We start from the raw sequence: 21,944 nt of genomic DNA on the forward strand, positions 1-21,944 counted from the left end.
AAATATTTTTTTTGGGTTATTACAACACACCTACTTTTCATGGATTAGGACAAAGACACTTAACATACCTATAATTTGAAAAAAGGAAAAAGACGTTTCCATTTCTAAATTTATATGACTCTTCCTCAAAATTTTTTTAAAAAACACAGATTTTCCTTGAGATTTCAAAATAATTTCCACAAATCTCTCCCTAAATTTGAAAAAAAAGGAGAACTTCTCCTAAAATTTGCCAAAAAAGAAAAAAAAAAAAAAAACAAAGACAAAAGTAAAAACTAACTCAACATTTAAATGTCTCAAAAATTAAATGTCATAAAAATTATGAAAAATTTATTAACACTTAGAATAGGCTTGTCATCCATGCACAAGAGATTTGGAAGCTCAAGAGAGATCCATATATATATTTTTTCGCTAAATCTCAAAAAGACTAGCCCTCAAATATACACCATTGCCCCGTGTGTGTTGCACCATTAGGCAAAGGTCAGTCATTTCACCATTACTCCATGCAACCGTCGCACCGAACCAGAGGTCTTTTCGATTGAAGAATTACTTGGTGCATGTTCTACAACATTCATCCCCCAGGTTTTAGGTAATGGTAAAGATTTCAAATTATCAGTTCAACATTGATAATTTCTTAGGCATCTCCAACAACGATCTCAATTCATGAAGTTCATTTAGCTCCCTCACCCTCCTATACCCATTTCTCATTCTTCCTTACCTCACATAGTTCCTCCATTTTCGCTCTCTCCCTTCCTCTATTGGTCTCATCTACTTCTAATTTCTCTTCCCTACATTTTTACTTTTCAGTTTCTCATTCTATTTCTAAAATGTTCTTAACAGGGTCAGATGTACAATGTTCTTTCACAAGAAAGAAGTGTATTAAATGGAGACTGCCAATAATCACACTGTTGCATCCAATGAACCACATTTAGGAGGGCATTTAAATACCAATTGATGGACCTGCAGCACTTCTTCAAGAGGGGCAAGTGAAAGCCTCCTAGACTCATGATTTGAGTCATTTTTGCCGGTGCAAAATCCCCTTCTTACATACCTGTATTGAATCAGCAACCACAATTGCATTTGAAGGGCGGCAAGATTTGAGAAGGTGAATTAAGGTTGGTTTCAAAATAATTTGATGACAACAATGATACACATTTTCTGAAAACTGTAATGCCGTGCAATGTCATCAAGTTGCAAGAAAATGAAACTAAAGGGAGAAAAAAACATTTTCTCTAGATTTTAGATGAGTTCCCATTTCAGGTTCAAGCAGCTTCACAAGGAAGAAATGAAGCTATAAGGTGTATAATACAGAACAAGAGGTTTATCTGCAAGTTCCACTTATGTAGGAGGATTAGGATACACTTTGGGTTTTGGCTTAACTTCAACTTCATTTACGCTTCGAACATAAATGGCATCTGGTTCATGACTGCTACAAGAAAATGCAACAATTAAAAGATATTCACACACACACACACACATCAGGGGTGGAGAGAGGAGAGAGATTCAGAAAATGCTTACGGCTTGTCTCCCTCTTCAAATGTATAACTGGATGCCACAGCCAACAGACGACCATCTCTGCTGAAGGACAATGCTGCAACACTAGTTGGGTATTTTGAGTACTGAAAAAGGGGAAAAAATACAATTCAATAAAAAATGCGCGCTTCAATGGTTGAAATATAAGATATTAAACTCAGTTCAGAAAATCATCACCTGATACAGCCTCTTTTTGTTGTTTCCATCCCAAACATTCACAAAACCATCACAACCCCCAGTGGCAAACGTGCCATAGCTGCAGGTTGAATTTGAAAGCATGAACCAGTAAGTCAGGGGGAACATACTACCATCTCTCCCTAAACCAAATGTTTAATTTAACAGACAAGTTTAATCCTAGTCTTGAGCTTAATCAGTAATTTGTTTAACAGACAAATTGGTGACAGTTACAAAGTGCCTCAAATCCATTTCATGATGCATTTCTTCCAATTTTAGTCATTAAAAAATTGTTCACATCTCAGTCAATCGTATCCAAAATGATCCAAAGTTGTATTTGGACCAAGTCTGAACTCCATGTTTATTCTTTTATACTCAGTCAAGTTTAGGTAGAGTAAGGTTAATTTTGGGTTCCCAAACCATGTCAAACATAAAAGGGCGAATATAATAGTGCTAATCATTTTGGCACAAGAAACATATTCCTGAATTTTTTTCAGCAACAGTAGATGCATGCTGACCATGATGAACCCTCCAATTCATTCATCACTGTTAGACGTATGTGGAAACTCACAACACAAAAATGTGAGATATAGCAATTAAAAAGTATATAAAAATATAATAAACATGTAAACACACATAAAATATTGATTATTAAGCAATCTAATTAAAATAAAATAAAATAAACTTTAACAGAAGCTAACTGACAAATGAGAAAGCTGTACCATAAAAATTTGCAAGAGCCATGTGCCAAATCTGTTTTGATCTGCCCATAAATTTCTAATTTTATTTTGCAAAAAAATTCGGATTACACATCTAGCTCAAAATTCTTAAATATGAATGTGACAATGTCCGACATGTACAGAAGCTGTGGCAGATGTGTGGGACATGTCCTACATGGTCAGGCATCAACCAACATGGCACATGAACCTTAACAAGGGATTTTTAATGATTGCCGATATCACCCTTGCAATGCAGCATCAGAAACTTCCCCTCTTCCATACAACTTCCAGCTTCCATCAATCAAAATGTGCCAGAATTCCACATGCAAATATATGGTAAACAATGCTTTGCACAATGCACCACTACATGAAAAGAATAAGAGAAAACTTACATGGGGTGGAAAGCGATGGCATTAACAGGATAGACGATGTCCCTTCCAGCTTCTGATTTTCGGTGACACTTGAATGCATATCTGCAAAAAGCATAAAAACCATCAATCTGCAGGAAATGGAGAACAAAATACATGAGCAAGCATTTAAAAATGTCTGCACTCTTTCTTGCAATATTATCCTTGGTAGGTTCATTTCCATTTTGGCATCCAGGCACACAACAGCATATTGCATCAGTAATGGAGGGATGCCACTATTATGCCACCAACAAATAACCAAAAGAAATACCTAAGATAACCACAAATTTTTTGGTAAAAAGACGAGCAAAATCAACAACATAAAGTGGTATGGGGCCTATTCTTAAAAAGTTCAGAAGCATAAACCAGCTTTATGCAGACATTTATCAGGCAGCATTAGGAACTGTTCAAGTGCTGATATTCAGTGAGTTCAGAGGTTAAATATAAAGGCATACTTTTTGGCTTGAGAAGCTTCAGAGAGATCAAAAAATTCCATCGCAACCCGGCCTTCAACAGAACTAAGAGCAAAACCTGCACACAGCAACCTGGTTTAGAAAAGATTTTACCAAGAGAAATCAGAAGAAGAATGCATCATACACAGAATGCTCACAAAACTAAACTGTCACCAGCTAATGAAATGTTGTATTATATAATTTTCCATTGAAACAGCATATTAGAAATTTTCAGGCAGGAAACTGAACCCCCTCCAACCCACTAGGAGTTGAGGGAAAATCCAATGCTATCTAAAGCAATGAAAAAAAAAGTACTCCTAAAACACAGGATTTTCAAAAAATAAAATCTCGATACCAATTTTCAAAATGTTCTGTTAACAAATATAAAATGCCAGTTCAGTAAACAGTGAACTCAATAATGTAATTCCACTTAAACCTTGAACTAATTGAAAATACAACACCTAGTGCGCAAAGCTCCCACAACATACTGGGGCTATGGGAAGGGCATGACTTGTGCAGCCTTAACTTCACAATTGGAACAACACACTCACCATTGATTCAAGGCTCATCTTCATTAAAACCTTGAACTAATTAAAATAGAAAAACAGTTTTAGTCAAAATATTGAAAAGGCCTAATTCCAAGGCATATGGTCCTTAAAAACATTCATAATATTCATATGCAAAGATAAAAAAATATATATATTCTAGATAGTGTTCAACCACATCAATATATAAAGATAGATACCTGTTCCATTGGGATAACAGTGCACACATCTAGTTTGATATTTCAATGAAGATTCCCTTCGTTGTTCAGGCTGAGACATATTCCGTAAATCGTAGACATTTACATGTCTACCAGCAGTTGCTACTACTAGACGATTGCCAACAAGAGATAGAGAATAAACACGCTCAGGTTGTACATATGTCCCAACAAGAGTGCGCTCCTGCCCACTTGCTCCCCTAGGATCCCAACACTTCAGGGTTTTGTCCCAACTACCCGTGATGACTTGACCTGATAGCATCAACAGAAGAAAAGAAATGATATGGTATGGGAAATTTCACATGGATGCCATTTGACATTCTATTTGCATGCCATATTGACATAAAATGACAACTGTGATAGGTTGTTTTATTAAGCATACAAGCAGGAAAAATAATGCCATCACATTATCATATGTCAAACCCCTAACAGGAAAAATAATGCCATCACATTATCCTATGTCAAACCCCTTCAACTGACAGTGCAACTCAAACAAACAAAGCATTCATATTCTCTCTCAAACAAGAATAATAATGCCATCACATTATCCCATGACAATCCCCATTTGATTGACAGTGCAACTCAAACAAACAAAACATCCATACTCTCTCTCTCTCTAATTTAACTTCACAAGTGCCAAGCATATTTTGCCAGAATAAACATAAGAATAAGATACAGGAAGAATATACCTCAGTGCAAAATCTGCATTGAATGCTGGTTAAGCACGAAGAAGGATACAAAACACAAAACACAACTCAACATGGACCCTGAAAAAGAAAAATTCCAAAAACTATGGATACATGTCGGTGGATCTACGTCCAAGTGAGTGGGAGCAATCATTTAAAAATATTTATTATTTAACAAAATTTGACTTTTCTTTTTTAATAATTGCCTCCACTCAAAAAGATAATATGATGGTAAAATAAAACAATTTAAACATTTAAGGTTTCTCCCAGAAGTTCCAAAAGTTAAAAAAGAGCGAATTTTAGATTTAGGGAAGTTATTTATTGATGACATGTCACTATATGCATATAGTATGACAAATGAAACTTCTTAAACAATATATGATCCACCAAAGAATTTTCGAAAAAGCTAAAAAGCAAAGTTAAGAAAGAGGGGGTTGTCCTCTCATTGAAACTGCAAACACCATGTCACCATATATATAGACAGTATAGTTTATGAAACTCTAGAAGACGTAAGCAAACAAACTACATGGCATCACATTCAGAGTATGTAGCCTCCTTCAATTATCTGTGCACGTGGATTTTTTATCTATACATGAGTCATAGCGATTGATAGAACATCCCACAATGAGACAATGATATGCTATTACCTCAATTATAAATATTTCAAATTTTGGATGAAATTGCATGGTACTTTACAATCAGTATAGAAAAATCTTTTAAAATAGGAAGCTTCACATGTCCTTCAGTGCTTGGATTTTCAATCATGCAACTTCAACCAATCAAACGTTATGGCTTTATGAAAAAGGGAGTGTGTGTGTGTGTGTGTGTGTGTGTGAGAGAGAGAGAGAGGAGAGAGAGAATAAGAAGAAGAAGAAGAAAAAAAAGAAGAATATTTACTGCAAAATGCACATGAAAATATTTTTATCCTAAAGTTTTATGTTAATGATGGAAGTGTTATGCCTAAATTGATGTGCGTGTGTGCGCACGCGTGCGTGCACGTGCGTGTGTGTGTTTGCGTTGGTATCTTATAATAAAGAACAATTTTAAAATTTCAATAAAAAAATTTAAGAACATAGGTCACTGCCACTGCCCAGCTCAGTCATTGAATACACAATATGGCAACACGGCATATATACGTACACTAAAAAATTATATAAATATAAAGATAGATAAACAAAAAAATATCCATTAAATGTGAAAAGTAGTATTGCAATGATACCAACAAAATCAACCATAAGCTTAAAAACTATAGAATAACAAAGTAAAAAATAACCTCACAAGTCACAACCTTCTAGATGAGAAGTGCAAGCTTCATCCAAATTCCAAAAAACCTTCCTGGACAGTGAAGGCTTCTGTTGCATTCTATTAAAGAGTAGAATAGCCTCATGGAGAAGCCTTCCTCTCCCTAAGCCTTTTAAGTTTTGTGCATCTTTTCAGTTTTTTGACCAACATTTTCTTCATTTTTACAAAATGATCCAGCCATTAGAAGAGTTTGAAAAGTTGCCCCACAATGTTAGAACCATGTTGGCCACAAGTCAAAGCCTATGATCTATACTTTTTTGACACACAGAGGCACACATCAAACATATATCAAATGCATGTTTGTGTCCAACATGCTGACAAGAATGGCCATAATGGCCATAAAGTTAAACAAAAATAAATCATTCAAATAATATAATATCAGATTATGTCAATGTCATAAAATTTCGTGAAGATCACACTCAAGATTCCATTGGCATAGAGAAAATCACAAAGGAAAGCATAAGGGGCTGCAATTCTCATTAACTGGAATTATGGAACTTCCCATAGAACTTATCGTACATACATATATTCAAGATTTCATCAGCATAGTACCTAGGGTTAGAATTAGTTCGCACAACCCCAAAAGAAAACATGACTGATGCTGGAACTTTCATTAACTGAAAAAGAGTTAACAAAGTTTCTCATATAACTTCTCATACACAGACTCTATTCCACCGCCTTAGAATTGCCTCACAATCCCAAAAGAAAATATACTTGCTGCTGGATTTCTCATTAAGTGGAAGAAGTTGATGAAATTTCTTATTTCTCATAAACGGCACATACGTAAGTTGATGAAATTTTTTTCTCATAAACTGCACATACGTAGGCATGCACACACAGGCCTCTGTCAAGTCTTCTATACTCATCAAGCATATCGCTGAAGTTTCATACTTATTTTAATAGACTGAAAATTCCACTGATGCAGCTTAAAACCCCATAAATATAGCAGAATATAACATGAATTGAATTATCAAAATAAACCTTAGCACTGGTAGGAAAAATGAAAACAAAGAATGACACTGGAAAATGAATACCTAAGAAATATAAAATATCTGAAATGCCCATACTCCTTGCAAAAGGAATACCTAAATAAGATAAATGCAGCAGCTTACCAACATTAAAATACACCTAGATTAGGTTCAATCATAACTATACTAGACAATGAAAAGGTTCCTAAGTAAGTTTCACATCAACTTAAACCCTATGTGATGTAGGACAAGAAGCGGCTATTTGGATGGATCATTTCGACCCAATTAGGAGGCCTATGTCAAAGAATAGGTTGAATGGTTTATTGCGTCCAAAACCCAAATGTGCTTAGTTATTTAGTTGTTTAAGTATGTGTGTGTAGTTTGGTTATATTAGGATTATTTATGTTGGGGGCTTGTTTGTAGTAATTGTGTATTCTAGGGGTATGTTTGCAATGTAATGTAGTTATAGGGGTATCTGTGTAATTTCATATGTTTAGAGGCTTTCTTGTAAATAGTGTGTGAAAGCCGTGATGTAGGCAGTTGTTGATGAATTTGAACTGAAGTGGACGTGAGTTTTCCCCCTGGTATCTCCTCTCTCCTCCCTTCCTTCTTCTCTTCTAATTTCTCCATGGTGGCAGAACCTTGACGCTGTCCTTGCATCACTATGGCTTGGGTTCTTTGACATTTAAACTTCTTTTTCACAACCCTTTCACAGCTTGAATCAAGAATTTAGTGTAACACTGAAAAATTTTGAGCTGCATGTAAATGTGACAAAATTTGAGCTGCACCATATCTCTGCTCTAAAATATCGTAAAAGTAGTCCATGCAAAGAGATATGAAAATGCATACCTACATGTATGACATATATATATGATAATTAACAGCAAAAATGATATTCAAGGTAAAATCATATAGCAATCACATTCCTACCCAAAAATTGATTTAACCATATCTGGTATAAAAATGCATAATAGTAGTCCACAAGAACAGATATACACATGGAAATGCATACTCACGTTTATGACAAATTTGATCATTAACAGCAAAACTAATATCCACTGCCTAGGTAAAACCATTTAGCAATATCTAAAATGCTGTATTTAAGTCCATTATATGGTTGTTCTTTACCACTTCTGAACTACTCCCCCTATTTACACACGTTAAAATTTCATTAAGCTCTTCATGCACTTGATTAATTGAAAAATGAATATCTCACTAGCAGAAGCTGGTTCAGCCCTAAAGTCGTCATTGTCCTACACCAGAATTAACAAGGGAAAAAGTTGATCAATATGGATGGAATGTGATCACCAGCCAAACCAACCTGCTGCATAAGAGTACTCAACACAACGGACAGGGGCGTCATGCCTTCCCAAAATATCCTCCTTGCCATAGTTGAAAACAAGCCTGGTATAGCAATGGAGCATACGGTGTGAAGCTTGATCAAATAACATTTCAAATTTTATCAAAATTTAAATTTTGGGCACATAAAACAAGAAAGAAGCAAAGATTGTCTTCTAAATCTATATCTATAAGGTATAGGTAAAGCAGAGATACATACACAAGAGTAAGAATTATTTAACAACAAACACTGAAGTACTTGTGAGAAAAACATAAGCTGCTGTCTGCAGTGAAACAAATCTGGACTGAAGAGGCAAAATCACCAGTTACTACTAGAAACAGCTAGATGTTCATTGAACTCCTATTTATTCTGCAGAAAGCAACTCATATGGATTTGAATGGATATACGGAGGCAGAGTTAGAATCATATATGGGAACAAGTGAGAATTTTGCACCCAATGAGGTCTTTCAACAAAATTATGGTGGCACAGCGAATATTGGTTTCTTGAGAAACAACAGCACAATTAAATATGCACGACTTGGCCTAAAACTTTTGGACACATGCCAAGAGTTATGCCTGTCATGCTAAAATAGTGACAATATCTGAATATTGAACTCATCTAACAAACCTATCCATGACTTGTGCAATTTTATATAGCCAAGGATGAAATACAACGAAGTACACTGGCAATGCAAAATACAAGCTTATTACATCAGACTATTATGTTGATCCAACATTTTTCCTTTGATGTTACCAGTATTTTCCAAAAGTGCAGATCAACTTTGACTTAAGAAAAGATGTCAAGGAAGCAAGAGAAAAATAATAATGATGAATGACGCAAGCACAGATCAAGTGCCATCTCTAAAGTAACAAAAATTTAACAATGTCCATGTGTACACGCATAGAGTTCTTAGGAACACAAATGATGTACAGAATGAGAAATAGTAATAGCCATTAAAACCCATCAACATCCTCCTCAAGTCTGCAACATTAAAAAAATGCCACACCCTCTAAACCCAAATTCCTGGAAACTGGATATAAATCAGTTTATCAATGTTCTTATTTATTTTCTTTGTCTTTTAACTTGATTCCCAGTAATGGATGTGTGGAAACCATAAAAACAAAGAAAAAATTCTAATCGTTTCAAAAGGAATTCTAGAAGGGAATTCCATACAATGATGAAGTATAAAATAGACAGCACCATATGATATGAGAAGGAAGGAGGAATGGATGAGAAAAAGAAGAACTACTTTTAAATTAGATACATTCAAATGCTTTAGAGCATCCCTGCGCGGAGTAAGGAAATGATCAGTGACAAAATAATCTAAAAACTGATACCAAGCCAAGTTATGCACTTGCCAGCTTTATAATATTTCAATAAACTAGCCTCAATCAAGCCAAGCTATTGAAACTCGGCTGAGTAGAACATATCATACATGTGTATCAAAAATTTTAAAAAGAAAAGAAACACTAATGAAAAATCTCAGCTACGAAACAGTAAGTTCGCTCCTTTCCCCACAATTTCTCGGAAATCAAACAGAACATTAGTGCAAGAATCGGCCTTACCTCCTCACATTATTATCCGCGCTAGCACTAAACCCCGACGAATCGTCGTGGAAGCAACAGTCCAAGACGGGACCTCCATGCATGAACTCCCCTCGCAACAGATTTGCACTCGCATCGTACAATCGAACACTCTAAAGGATAAACCAAAACATCAAGCTGAATCAAATATAAAATCTGAAACTCAAGCCCCACTAAATGAAACCGATTAACAGAACCGCACCTTGTCCCACGACGAAACGAGGAGATGATCGCTGTGGTTTGAGAAGCGAAGGTTGGAGATGCCATCAGATGGCGGATTCGACAGCTCCCTGCCGGCGACCGGCGTAACCACCGCTGTCATTGTGTGAGTGACCGTATGCTATGAAAACTAGGGTTTTAGAGAAAACAGATAGGATCTGAGAGTGAGAAAGAAAGAGGGACTGGATTTCGAAAACGTAGAGCTAGAGATGCAAAAGCGGAGCTGCAGAGGAAAATGGAAAAGATCAGTGGACGGCGGAAGGCTTCCGAGCTTTACGAATTTGAAACTGGAGAGGGGACCTGAATTCAAATGAAAGGGGGGAAAAGTCTGTCCTTCTGTGTTTCGTTTGATTCTTGTGATGATAAATAATTTTATAAAATAAAATTTTCGGAAAATTTTATTTTCCGCAAATGAAATGTTTCCAACTTCGCAATTCGCATCCTATGTTTTTGTTTACTTCGAATTATAAAATTTGAAGAATGTATACTAGATTTTTCGTGGAACGCCTAATTTAATTTTAATATGAAGATTTTATTGTGTTTGAAGGAAATTGTCACTCCACATTTTCATTAATATATATAAAAAATAAAGATATGTTATAAAATAATAGAAGAATAAATAAACGTGGATAATAAAAAAGTAATGAAAACAAGCAAAATAAAAAATAAAATAAATAAATGATAAATAAAAGTGAAACCAAATTTACGTGGTTCGGTTTATACCTACTCCACGGGCATATGGGATTTGAAATCCATTATTTTAAAAGGAATTATAAAGTATACCTAACTTTTGTACAAATATCTCACTTTCTTACCTTATAAAATATCTCACTTTCTCTTTTCTCTTCTACTTCTTTCTTCTCTATTTTCTACACACTCAATATTCTGCACTCTGTATTTTGCACTCTACACTCTTCGTTTTTCCTCTCCTTATCTCAATCAGGTGATTCTCTTTATATAGTTGTAGGAGAAGCAAGTAATATATTCTTTTATAATTAAAAGGGCAAGTGGGTTTGTTTGATAATAATAATGGATTCACATGCATGGGAAACATGAGGAAGATGGGACAGGTATGTTGAAGACGTGGATGGTGACATCTACCATTCATTTCACAACACTCCCCCTTGGATGTCATCCATATATTAACTTTTTTAGTTAAGATCTTTAAAATGTCTCATTCCGATAAGATGAACCAGTCTCTTGAATGTTGTAGTTGGCAAAGTCTTGGTGAATAAATCTGCTAGATTATCACTTGATTGGATATGTTGTACATCTATATTATCATTTTTCTCGAGTTCATGCGTATAGAAAACTTTTGGAGAGATATGTTTTGTCCTATCACCCTTTATGTATCCTCCTCTTAGTTGAACTATACATGCGGCGTTATCTTCATACAAAACTGTCGGAATATCCTTAATTAATTGAAGGCTGCAATTTTCTTGGATATGAGAAATCATTGATTGAAGCCACACGCATTCTCTACTAACTTCATGAATAGCTAATATTTCAAAATGATTGGAGGATCTTGTTGTAATCATCTGCTTCACTGATTTCCAAGATATAACAGTTTTTTCATAAAGAAATACATATCTAGTTTGAGATTTAGCATTGTGAGGATCGGATAGATATCCAGCATCTGCATATCTTACAAGTTGAGATTTGGAATTAAACGAACAAAATAGACCAAAATCAGATGTACGTCTCAAATAACGTAGAATGTATTTAATTTCATTCCAGTGTCGCTGAATAGGAGCAGAGCTATATCTTGCTAGTAGATTCACAGCAAATTCAATGTCAGGTCTAGTACAATTTTCTAGATACATCAAAGAACCGATAGCACTTAAATATGGTACTTCAGGACCAAGTAATTCCTCCCCCTCATCACGAGGTTGAAATTGATCTTTCTTAACATCAAGTGATCGCACCATCATTGGAGATCCCAGATGATGAACTTTATTTATATAGAATTGTTTCAATACCTTTTCGGTATATTTAGATTGATGAACAAAAATTCCGTCATTTAAATGTTCAATCTGTAGGCCAAGACAATATTTTGCCTTTCCTAAATCTTTCATCTCAAATTCTACCATTAAATAACCAATAGTTTTAGTGAGCTCTTCAGGAGTTTCAATAAATTCAAATCATCAACATAAAAAGCAATTATAGCAAATCTAGATTCTAATCTTTTAATAAAAATGCATGGATAGATTGAGCTCTTAAGATCTCATGCATGGTAGAGATACTTCCTAAATATTTCATAGTTTGCATAAATTTAGGGGGAGCTTTCAAATAATTTTAAAGTCTAACAACTAAAGTAACTCAACCCGCAGGAAAACTGTCGACAGTTTCTTGGGGTTCCTGAAACCGTCGATGGTTTGGCAGTTCAATGTTCTCTGTTGTTTGTAGCCTTTGACGATTTTTCCTGAGCTTAATGAAATCGTCGACGGTTTGGGATCCTGCCAAACCAATTTCCTCTTTTTCTTTTCTGTTCCCCTATTTCTCTCTTCTTTTATTTATTTCTTATATTTTCTTGGTTGGAGTTACTACATTCTCCCCTCCTTATAAAATTTTGTCTTTCAAATTTGCTAACTGACTTTAATCACATCCACTGAATTATTATTGATCTGCTGATCCGACTCTAGGAAGAGCTGGTGGCCACTCACATAGCAGTTTTGTCCCAAGTTTATTAAATACCCTCACTTATAGCAAAAGAATATCGTGGTTACACACAATGTCTTGGGAGATTACAATACTCATACAAAACTCTCCCAAAGACCATCCATATACTAAAACTGTAAACACATTAATAAAACTAAACAAACCTACTTTACACAACTTGTATACAAAACCGAACACTTGCTTGTGTTGACACACTCACCTGTCTAGTGCTGAGCCTCTCTAAAAAGCTGTGGATATTTTCGTCGTATTTTTTCTTCCAGTTCCCAAGAAGCTTTCTCAACTGCATGATTCTGCCACAGCACTTTCACTAATGGTATTTCTTAAGTACGCAGTTCCTGTATTTTCCGATCCAAAATCTGAATTGTTACTTCCTTATAGGATAGGGTATCTTTGACTTCTAAGAATTCGTAGCTTATCACGTGCGAAGGATCTTGGGCGTACTTTCTCAACACAGACACATGGAAAATATCATGAACCCTAGACAAAGCTAGGGGTAACGCCACTCTATAAGAAACTGGACTAATTCTCTCCAGAATCTCAAACGACCCAATGTACCTAGGGCTCAACTTACCCTTCTTCTCAAACCTCATAACTCCCTTCATCTGAGCAATCCTCAAAAATATCATATCACTTATCTCGAGCTCTAGCTCTCGCCAGCAAGTATTAGCATAACTCTTTTGCTGATTTCTGATATGTCCTAATCCTATCCCTGATGAGTTTGATCTTCTTAGAAGTCTGCTACACAAGTTCTGGTCCTAAAACATGTTGTTCATCGACCTCGTCCCAATATAGCAGAGATTGGCACCTACAACCATACAAAACTTCATATGGTGCCATCTCGATACTAACCTAATAGCTGTTATTGTAGGCGAACTCAACTAGTGACAAAAATCAGATCCAACTACCTCTGAAATCTAGCACACAAGCCCGCAGCATATCCTCTAATATCTGAATTGTTTGCTTCATCTGCCCATTTGTCTGCGGGTGAAATGCGACAATGAAAGTAAGTTTAGAACTTAAAGCTTCCTGCAAACTTTTCTAGAACCGAAAGGTAAACCATGGATCTCGATTGGATATTACTGAAACCAGGACACCATGAAGTTAGACTATCTCCTGCACATAAAGTTCTGCCAATCTATTCATAAAGTAACTGAAGTTAATAGGAATGAAGTGCGCTGTCTTAGAAACGATCCACTATTACCCACATATCATTTTGTCCATGCACCGTTAAAGGCAACCCCGTTACGAAGTCCATAGAGATATACTCCCACTTCCACTTAGGAATACAAAGCAGTTGCAGTGGTCCCGTTGGTCTCTGGTGCTTTGCTTTCACTTGCTGGCACGTCAAACACTATTCCATGAATCAGGTAATCTCCCTCTTCATATTGCTCCACTAGAAGGATTCTTGCATATTTCTATACATCTTTGTGCTTCCTGGATGAATAGTATAAAGAGAGCGATGAGCCTCCTCCAAAATTTTCCTTTTAATCTCTGCATCATTAGGTACACACAGTATGGCTTGAAACCTTATCACTTCCTTGTTTGAGACGCCTGGTGGTTTCCTTCCACTAACTCCACACCCAACCTTTCCAAGTCCATCCCGATCTGATGCTGCGCTACGACTGATGAGACTGACGCACTCACTAATTTTCGACTCAACGTGTAACGACTTGAACAATAATGTTATTTAAATAATAAGGAGAAAGGGAAATGGGAACAGGAACAGAAGGAGGAAGCGTTCGTCGACGACATAGCATTTTGGGTATAATATCTCAAGAAATTTTTCTAGGCCTCGTCGATGAGAAGATACCGAGAGAGGATTTTTGGGAACTCTAAAATTCGTCAATGAGAGTGTAGATTCATCGACGAACTTTCTACAGGACTCGTCGGCGAGGTGACGTGGTTCGTCAACGAATCTCGCAGTATAAATGGCCTTAAACTCAGTTTAATCACAGAAAATTCAACACAACTTCTTCTTCTTCTTCTTCTTCTTCTTCTTCTTCTTCTTCTTCTTCTTCTTCTTCTTCTTCTTCTCTCTCTCTCTCTCTCTCTCTCTCTCTCTCTCTCTCTCTCTCTCTCTCTCACATACGGCCTCTCCTCCATCTCTCTTTGATTTCGGCCCTGTTAGTCGTCAGATTGATTATCTAAGGCCACCATGACGCTCCTGGCGAAATTCTCTCCAAGTTTACTGAAGCAGATCGTCAGTGGAATCGAGTTGAATTTCTTCCCAAAATCAGGGTAAGACTTTTTAGTCAATTTTGACTTTCTGGCAGTTGTAGGAAATGATGTAGGCCAAGAAATATTGATATTCTGTTATGGCGAATGGTATTTTCAGGGTGTTGAGTAGGAAGTCCTGCGGGTGTTAGATCAATATACCACAAGGGCTTTACAGTAATCAGGTAAGGGAAACATACTATGTTAGGAAACTCTTTTATGATTTCAGCATGAATTATATATTTTTATCAAATTACTATTCAGGTTATATATATATATATATATATATATATATATATATATATATATTATAGTTCCCAGGACTTGATAATATTAGTATGCATTTATGTGGTTTGAGTCGTTAATAGAAACAGTACTATAATTATAGAATTTGTGAATACCATGTTTATAGTCATTAACATAAATACTACAATATTTGCATGATATAGAATGACAAATTTTTCAGTGAACAGTATACTCAGAAATATGCATTTTCAGTAATTCTAGAATAACATGTTTATCAGTACCATAACGCCCCAATATATAGATATTCAGACAGCAGTTTAGTTATACAGAAAATAGATTTTCAATTAGCTTATTTAGAATTTCAATTAAATTTTATGGGGTTATGGTTGTTTTAGAAACCACAGTAAAAATAGTATATTATAAATATCAGTTACCTATATAGTATCAGACCCTAATGGATCAGATAGCAGAGCACAGTACCGTAGCTACAAATATTCAGTTCAGAGTGCAACCACTTTACTTAGATAGTAAGTGGTATGAGGTCGATCGTGCCCATATCGGGACAGGCTCTCCATCAGATATGGATTGAGGGGACTGATCAAACTGTCGGAGTTCAGTTGACTTACCCTGGTCGGCCAGCCAGGATAGGTCCCGCCTCTGGGCCACACAACCTTGTCATGAGGGGTTAAATTATGACATACAACCATCCAAGGAAATTTTTTCAGATATTATAAGTATAAGTAGATTTTTTAGAAATAGTAGTATTAATACGAAAGGTAGTTTCATACGGATTAGCATGTTAAATAATATAGTTAATGGTTTTATTATACATTATGTAATATCAGCATTTTCAGATCCAATTATTCATGTTATTCCTAAATCAGATTATTTTTACCAACTATAGCTCAGTGGCCACCCACTAGTAATAGCATGTTTCGTCTTACTGAGCGTTAGCTCATCCCGGTGTTGAATTGTCTTTCAGGTGAACCAGCAATGCGAGTAGACTAGGCTTGCAGACAGAGGGGTCACAGTACTGCCTGTCAATAAAGAGTGAATATATTTTTGGGAGTATTTTTGTATAGCCCTCACTAGTTGAGGATATTTGGGGAATAGTCATATATGTATATTTTGGGAAACATGTTAGCACTCTAGTATTGTATATAGTTATATATGGATATGTTTATTTGATTTATGCTTCTCGTTGCTTAGGTTGGTGGTTGGGTTTAATCCAGTATGGTATCAGAGCATTATAAATGTTATGGTATAAAAATAATAATAATAATAATAAACCTAGTTAAATATCAGGTCGTTACACAACGCATCAGCTACCACATTAGCTTTTCCTAGGTGGTAACTAATGGTACAGTCGTAATCTTTTATCAACTCAAGCCATTTTCTCTATCTCATGTTTAACTCTTTCTTAGTGAAAATGTACTTAAGACTCTTATAATCAGTAAAAATCTCACACCTTTCACCGTATAGGTAGTGTCTTTAGATCTTTAACGCATAAACCACTGCTGCTAATTCCATGTCATGCGTCGGATAGTTCTTCTCGTACTTCTTGATTTGGCAAGAAACGTTTGCGATGACTCTTCCCTGCTGCATTAAGACACACCTGAGTCCTTTTTGAGATGCATCACTATAGATCATGAATCCACCATCTCCTGATGGAATGGTCAAAACTGGGGCAGTGACTAATCACTGTTTCAATTCCTGAAAACTCTGCTCGCACTCACCAGTCCACTCAAACTTCATGCTCTTTCTCGTAAGCTGTGTTAGAGAACCTGATAATCTAGAAAATCCCTCTACAAATCAACGATAATATCCTACCAGACCCCTTCTGACCTCTTGAAGGTTCTTTGGCCTCGCCCAATGAACCATCCCCTCTATTTTGCTTGGGTCTGCTAAAACACCTTCCTTGGACACCATATGTCCCAGAAATGCAACTTGTTCCAACCAAAATTTGCATTTCTTAAATTTATCAAACAACTTACTTTCTCTAAGTGCCTGAAGTACCAATCTCAAATGAGCTTCATGCTCCACAGGGCTCCTCGAATAAACTAGGATATTGTCGATGAACACAACCACGAACTGATCTAAGTACTCATGGAACACCCTATTCATCAGGTCCATGAATGTCGTAGGAGCATTGGTCAAACTGAAAGGCATAACCAGAAATTCGTAATGGCTATACCTAGAGCGAAAAGATGTCTTTGGTACATCCTCTGATTTAACCTTCACCTGATGGTACCCAGATCGCATATTGATCTTGGGGAAAATTTGTGTGCCCTATAGCTGGTCGAACAGGTCATCAACACGAGGTAACGGGTACTTATTCTTTAATGTCACTTTATTGATTTTCCTGTAGTCAATGCACATCCTCATCGACCCATATTTCTTCTTTACAAATAACACCGGTGCTCCCCAGGGTGATACGCTCGGTTTGATCTTGTCAAGTAGCTCCTAAAGCTGTTCCTTTAACTCCATTAGTTCAGCCAAAGCCATTCTTTATGGAGCCTTGGAAATCGATGCCATCCTTGGAATTAAATCAATGGTAAACTTCACTTCACGATCAGGAGGCAATCCCGGTAAGTCCTCTGGAAAAACATCTGAGAACTCCTTTACCACGGGAATATCCTTTAGCTTAAGTTCCTCCCTCAATGCTTCTTTCACAAACGCTAGGTACCCTTGACATTCCTCCATGAGTAGCCTCTTTGCCTGAATAACTAAAGAATCTGTGGTGCAGAGCACACACACGACCCAACAAATTTAAACTTCTGCTCCCCAAGAGATCTGAACACTACCTCCTTCCTGTGGCAATCAATACTCATATAACTGGATGCTAGCCAGTCCATCCTTAGAATGGCATCAAAACCATGTATGTAAAAAACAATCAAGCTAGCAGGCAGCGTTCTCCCTTGAATCTCCACTAGGTAGTCTCTGATCACCTTATTACACACTATAACTGACCTTGTAGGTGTGACAACCGCTAACTCGACATCAATGTCCTTTCCCTTGGAATCCATCTTGAAGATAGGATATAAACCGACTTAGAAATTCCACATTTATCATATTTGATGCAACTATTGAATGAAGAAGCTAATATAACATATGAGTTCTCAGTTTAAGATTCATTCCTACAGCCCTACCACAAAATTTGAGTAACGGAGAGCCTATCTTGGAGAAAATCGTCGACGATTTGTGTTTCCCCTAGGAAACCGTTGATGGTTTGCCTCCTACAAACCATACTACCCCTTTTTCTCGTATACCCTTAGTCATTTCAAAGTGTTGGCCTCTAATCACAACATTGACACTACACACATACTCAACCGGCTAACATTCCAACTCAAATTTCCAAGTTTTGGTCTCTCAACCAGAAACAAAACCATCGATGGATTTACCGTGGTTTTCCTGAAATCGTCATTCCAAGCCAAAACCCAACCTAACCTAACCTACCCACTCTTATCCTTATCTTATCTCAACCTATACTCTGGTAATCACCAATCATCAAAGTCTATAGAACCTAGAAAACCTAGGCTCTAGTACCACCTGTAACGCCTCGACCCACCACATGGGGCCCGGGGTGCTACTTTAGTAATATATGTATTCTTGATACCATAATCATCATATAAAAGTAGCGAAAATAATTTAAACATCCTCAAACACATTACCAGAGTTCTAGACTACCATTATCCACAAGGGTCTCCAAGCATTTAATTTTAAAACCCAAATATAAAAAACAAAAACCAACTTCGTCCATACGAACCATGTATATAAACTAGATAAACTAAACTCGGCCCCTTTAGCCAACTAAGTATGATCCCTGACACCTCCTGAAAAGTCAAATAATCATTAGGGTGAGACACCTCTCAATAAGACGAATTAATTTAATATCAGGGTGTGGCCAACATGAGTTTTAGTAGAGTTAGAAAAATATTAATTTCTTCATTTAATCAAAAATAGCATTTGCCGCATTGTACTCACACCTATACAGTTGAAAGTACTCATTCATTCCCACAGTGTAAACCAGTTAAATTAATAGATAACACTATTTACATAAATTCACATATATGTGTAGAAGACACCCCCTGGGACAAATGACATGATTAACCCCCATGATGGGTTGTGCGGCCCGAAGGCTGGACTTTATTATGGGTGATCAGCCCAAACAAAGTCAAAGTATCCATTTGCAAGCACGTATGCAAGCATCCGCAAGCTCTGTTGCAGGTCCAATTGCCTTACCACGTCCTGGTCCAGACCCTAGGGAAGGTACAACAACTCTTCAAAGGCCAACTGGCTGAAACCACCTACACTTCCACTATAGGTATCGTGCTCACAATACAACCGGTCCTCAAGGTTCTTAAACCATATCATGCAATTTAAGTTATAAAAACTATAAGCCGATTTCATTTCATATGACATTCAAAACAATTCAGTATTTTGACAAACTCATTCATTCCTCGGTATAAAATCGGCATATCATAATCCCTCGGTATTAAACCGGCATATCAAAACCCTTGGTATTAAACCGGCATATCAAAACCCTTGGTATTAAACCGACATATCAAAACCCTCAGTATTAAATAGGCATATCAAAAACCCTCGGTATTATCTCAACATATCAAAACCCTCAGTATTAAATTAGCATATCAAAACCATCGGTATTAAACCGGCATATCAAACCCTCGGTATTAAACCAGCGTATCAAAACCCTTGGTATTAAATTGGCATATCATTTTCCACATTTTTTGAAAACAGCTTGAAACCATTGCTTTCCATGTTTCAATAAGAAACCAACGATTTCATTTAAACCAAACATCAATCTCATGCCACACTTATTTGAGTAATATACCATAATATAACAAATAGTCCAGAAAAAGTATAATTTATTGAAAACAAGGATATAATCATCTCTAGGTTTTAGTTTAACTCAAGTATATGATTTTTAAGAAAATGGAGATGATTACCCTACTCCCGTTGATTTTTCCCAAATAAGTAACCATTAAAATCGGCATTTTCATAAACCCGAATCCACCCAAAATTCACACACAGTATTCTTATAACAAAATACTTTAGATTAATTGGTTCAAATTCAATAAAAACCTAATATAACTTAATCCCCTTACCTATTTTCTTGGAAAAATCTGCCTAAAACCCTTGAAGAACAAAAACCTTAGCTTCCAAACCTGCCGCCAAAAATGAGCCGGCAAGCCAAGAGAGAAGAGAAAAATGATCGGGGACTGATGACAGACTCTGAGTGATCTTAGAGAAAGAGAGAGCCACATGAGAGAGAGAGAGAGAGAGAGAGAGAGAGAGAGAGAGAGAGAAGTGTTAAATTATGAAAATAAAACCTTGCTTAGCCCTTAAGTGACTTAGCCTGTAGGAAAACCGTCGACGGTTTTCTTGGGGTTCCTGAAACCTTCAATGGTTTGGCAGTTCAATGCTCTCGGTTGTTTGTATCGACAATTTTTCTTGAACTCAATGAAAGCGTCGATGGTTTGGGATCCTACCAAATCAATTTCGTATTTTTCTTTTCTTTCCCCTACTTCTCTCTTCTTTCATTTATTTCTTATATTTTCTTGGTTTAGGTTACTACATTTAATCTTGGAATCTTTGACTTGAAATTTGAAAAAAAAATATTTTCCAAGCTTGTAAAAACAGGTCTCTAAATCTATAATCAGTCCTAAAGAGCTTCAAAGCATCCATATTGACTTTAAATGAAGTACTTACAAAAATATTTCTTAAGACTTAAACATTCTAAGTGTGGAGTCTTCATGTATGTCTTCCTTTGAGTCCATCTTGACTTTGAACTTCAACATAAGCGTTCATATGATTTGTCTTTCTTTGATCTTTTGAGCTTTCTTTGGATCACTTGTTTGGAATATAGGCTTTCAATATCACTTGTGATCTCTTGATTTTGAACTCTAATGCTTGATTCGTCAAACATCATCACTTTAACCAAAACATGTAAAATTCACTTGATTTGTTATCATCAAAATAAGATTCGTAAGCCTTGTTAGGCCAACAATCTCCCCCCTTTTTGATGATGACAAATAAGAAGCGAGAGTGAGTGAACCTTGATAAGGCATCCCCCTACAATAAGCACGCTTTTAACAATGTTTTTAAAAAAGACAATTCATTTGTATGATCAAATAGTTCCAGATTCAATTTTAGATTCCATGTAAGTTAATCTATGTATCAATCAAGTATTAGTACATCATAGTTCATATCATCATATCATCATACCTTTATTAGCAATATCTCATATTCTACTTTACTTAATCTTTCTTATCTTTAAATTTTATTTCCTCAATTTTGTTCTCATTAATTTAGCTCTCATTTTTGCTCAAACTTTCTCCCCCTTTTGACATCAATCAAAAATAGAAAAGTAACATATCAAAGGCAAATGTACCACACAAAAGATATTCATATTCATCCAGAGGTGTACGTAGTGTCAAAAACATCTGGAGATACAACCCAAAGAAAAAAACTGAAATTCAAAGAAAATACAAATATATCAAGCATCATTAGTTGCATCATCATCGACTGCATCATCATTAGTTGCATCATCACTGGGAGGTGCAGAGCTGATGTCCATAGGATCTCTAGTGAGTGAGGAACTAACCAGATGCTATTCAATACGTCCAATTCTTTGATCAAGTGAG

General features: G+C 36.2%; 1 protein-coding gene across 2 annotated transcripts; it reads right to left on the bottom strand.

Moving 5' to 3' along the window:
• Positions 1 to 1,093: 1,093 nt before the first annotated feature.
• On the bottom strand, positions 1,094 to 10,687 carry LOC131156237 (mitotic checkpoint protein BUB3.2). 2 transcript variants are annotated; one of them, XM_058109760.1, is made up of 9 exons: positions 10,124 to 10,687; positions 9,904 to 10,034; positions 8,320 to 8,402; positions 4,028 to 4,294; positions 3,286 to 3,361; positions 2,816 to 2,896; positions 1,708 to 1,786; positions 1,516 to 1,616; positions 1,094 to 1,423 (listed from the first exon to the last, which is right to left on the bottom strand). In XM_058109760.1, exons 1-9 carry the CDS (start codon positions 10,241 to 10,243, stop codon positions 1,336 to 1,338), a joined length of 1,026 nt encoding a protein of 341 aa, XP_057965743.1. In that variant the 5' UTR covers positions 10,244 to 10,687; the 3' UTR covers positions 1,094 to 1,335. The 2 variants fall into 2 exon arrangements, with proteins under 2 accessions (XP_057965743.1, XP_057965741.1); XM_058109758.1 differs by having other exon boundaries at positions 1,094 to 1,426.
• Between the last annotated feature and the right edge of the window lie 11,257 nt (positions 10,688 to 21,944).

This window comes from Malania oleifera, chromosome 5 (genome assembly GCF_029873635.1).
Source record: "Malania oleifera isolate guangnan ecotype guangnan chromosome 5, ASM2987363v1, whole genome shotgun sequence".
Taxonomy (NCBI): domain Eukaryota; kingdom Viridiplantae; phylum Streptophyta; class Magnoliopsida; order Santalales; family Ximeniaceae; genus Malania; species Malania oleifera.

Coding starts and splice junctions, on each gene's coding strand:
- LOC131156237 (XM_058109758.1), bottom strand. CDS start 10,243: ATGACAGCGGTGGTTACGCCGGTCGCCGGCAGGGAGCTGTCGAATCCG. Junction 10,035..10,123: donor TCGTTTCGTCGTGGGACAAG/GTGCGGTTCTGT, acceptor TTTATCCTTTAG/AGTGTTCGATTGTACGATGC. Junction 1,787..2,815: donor GCCATCGCTTTCCACCCCAT/GTAAGTTTTCTC, acceptor TTCAACCTGCAG/CTATGGCACGTTTGCCACTG.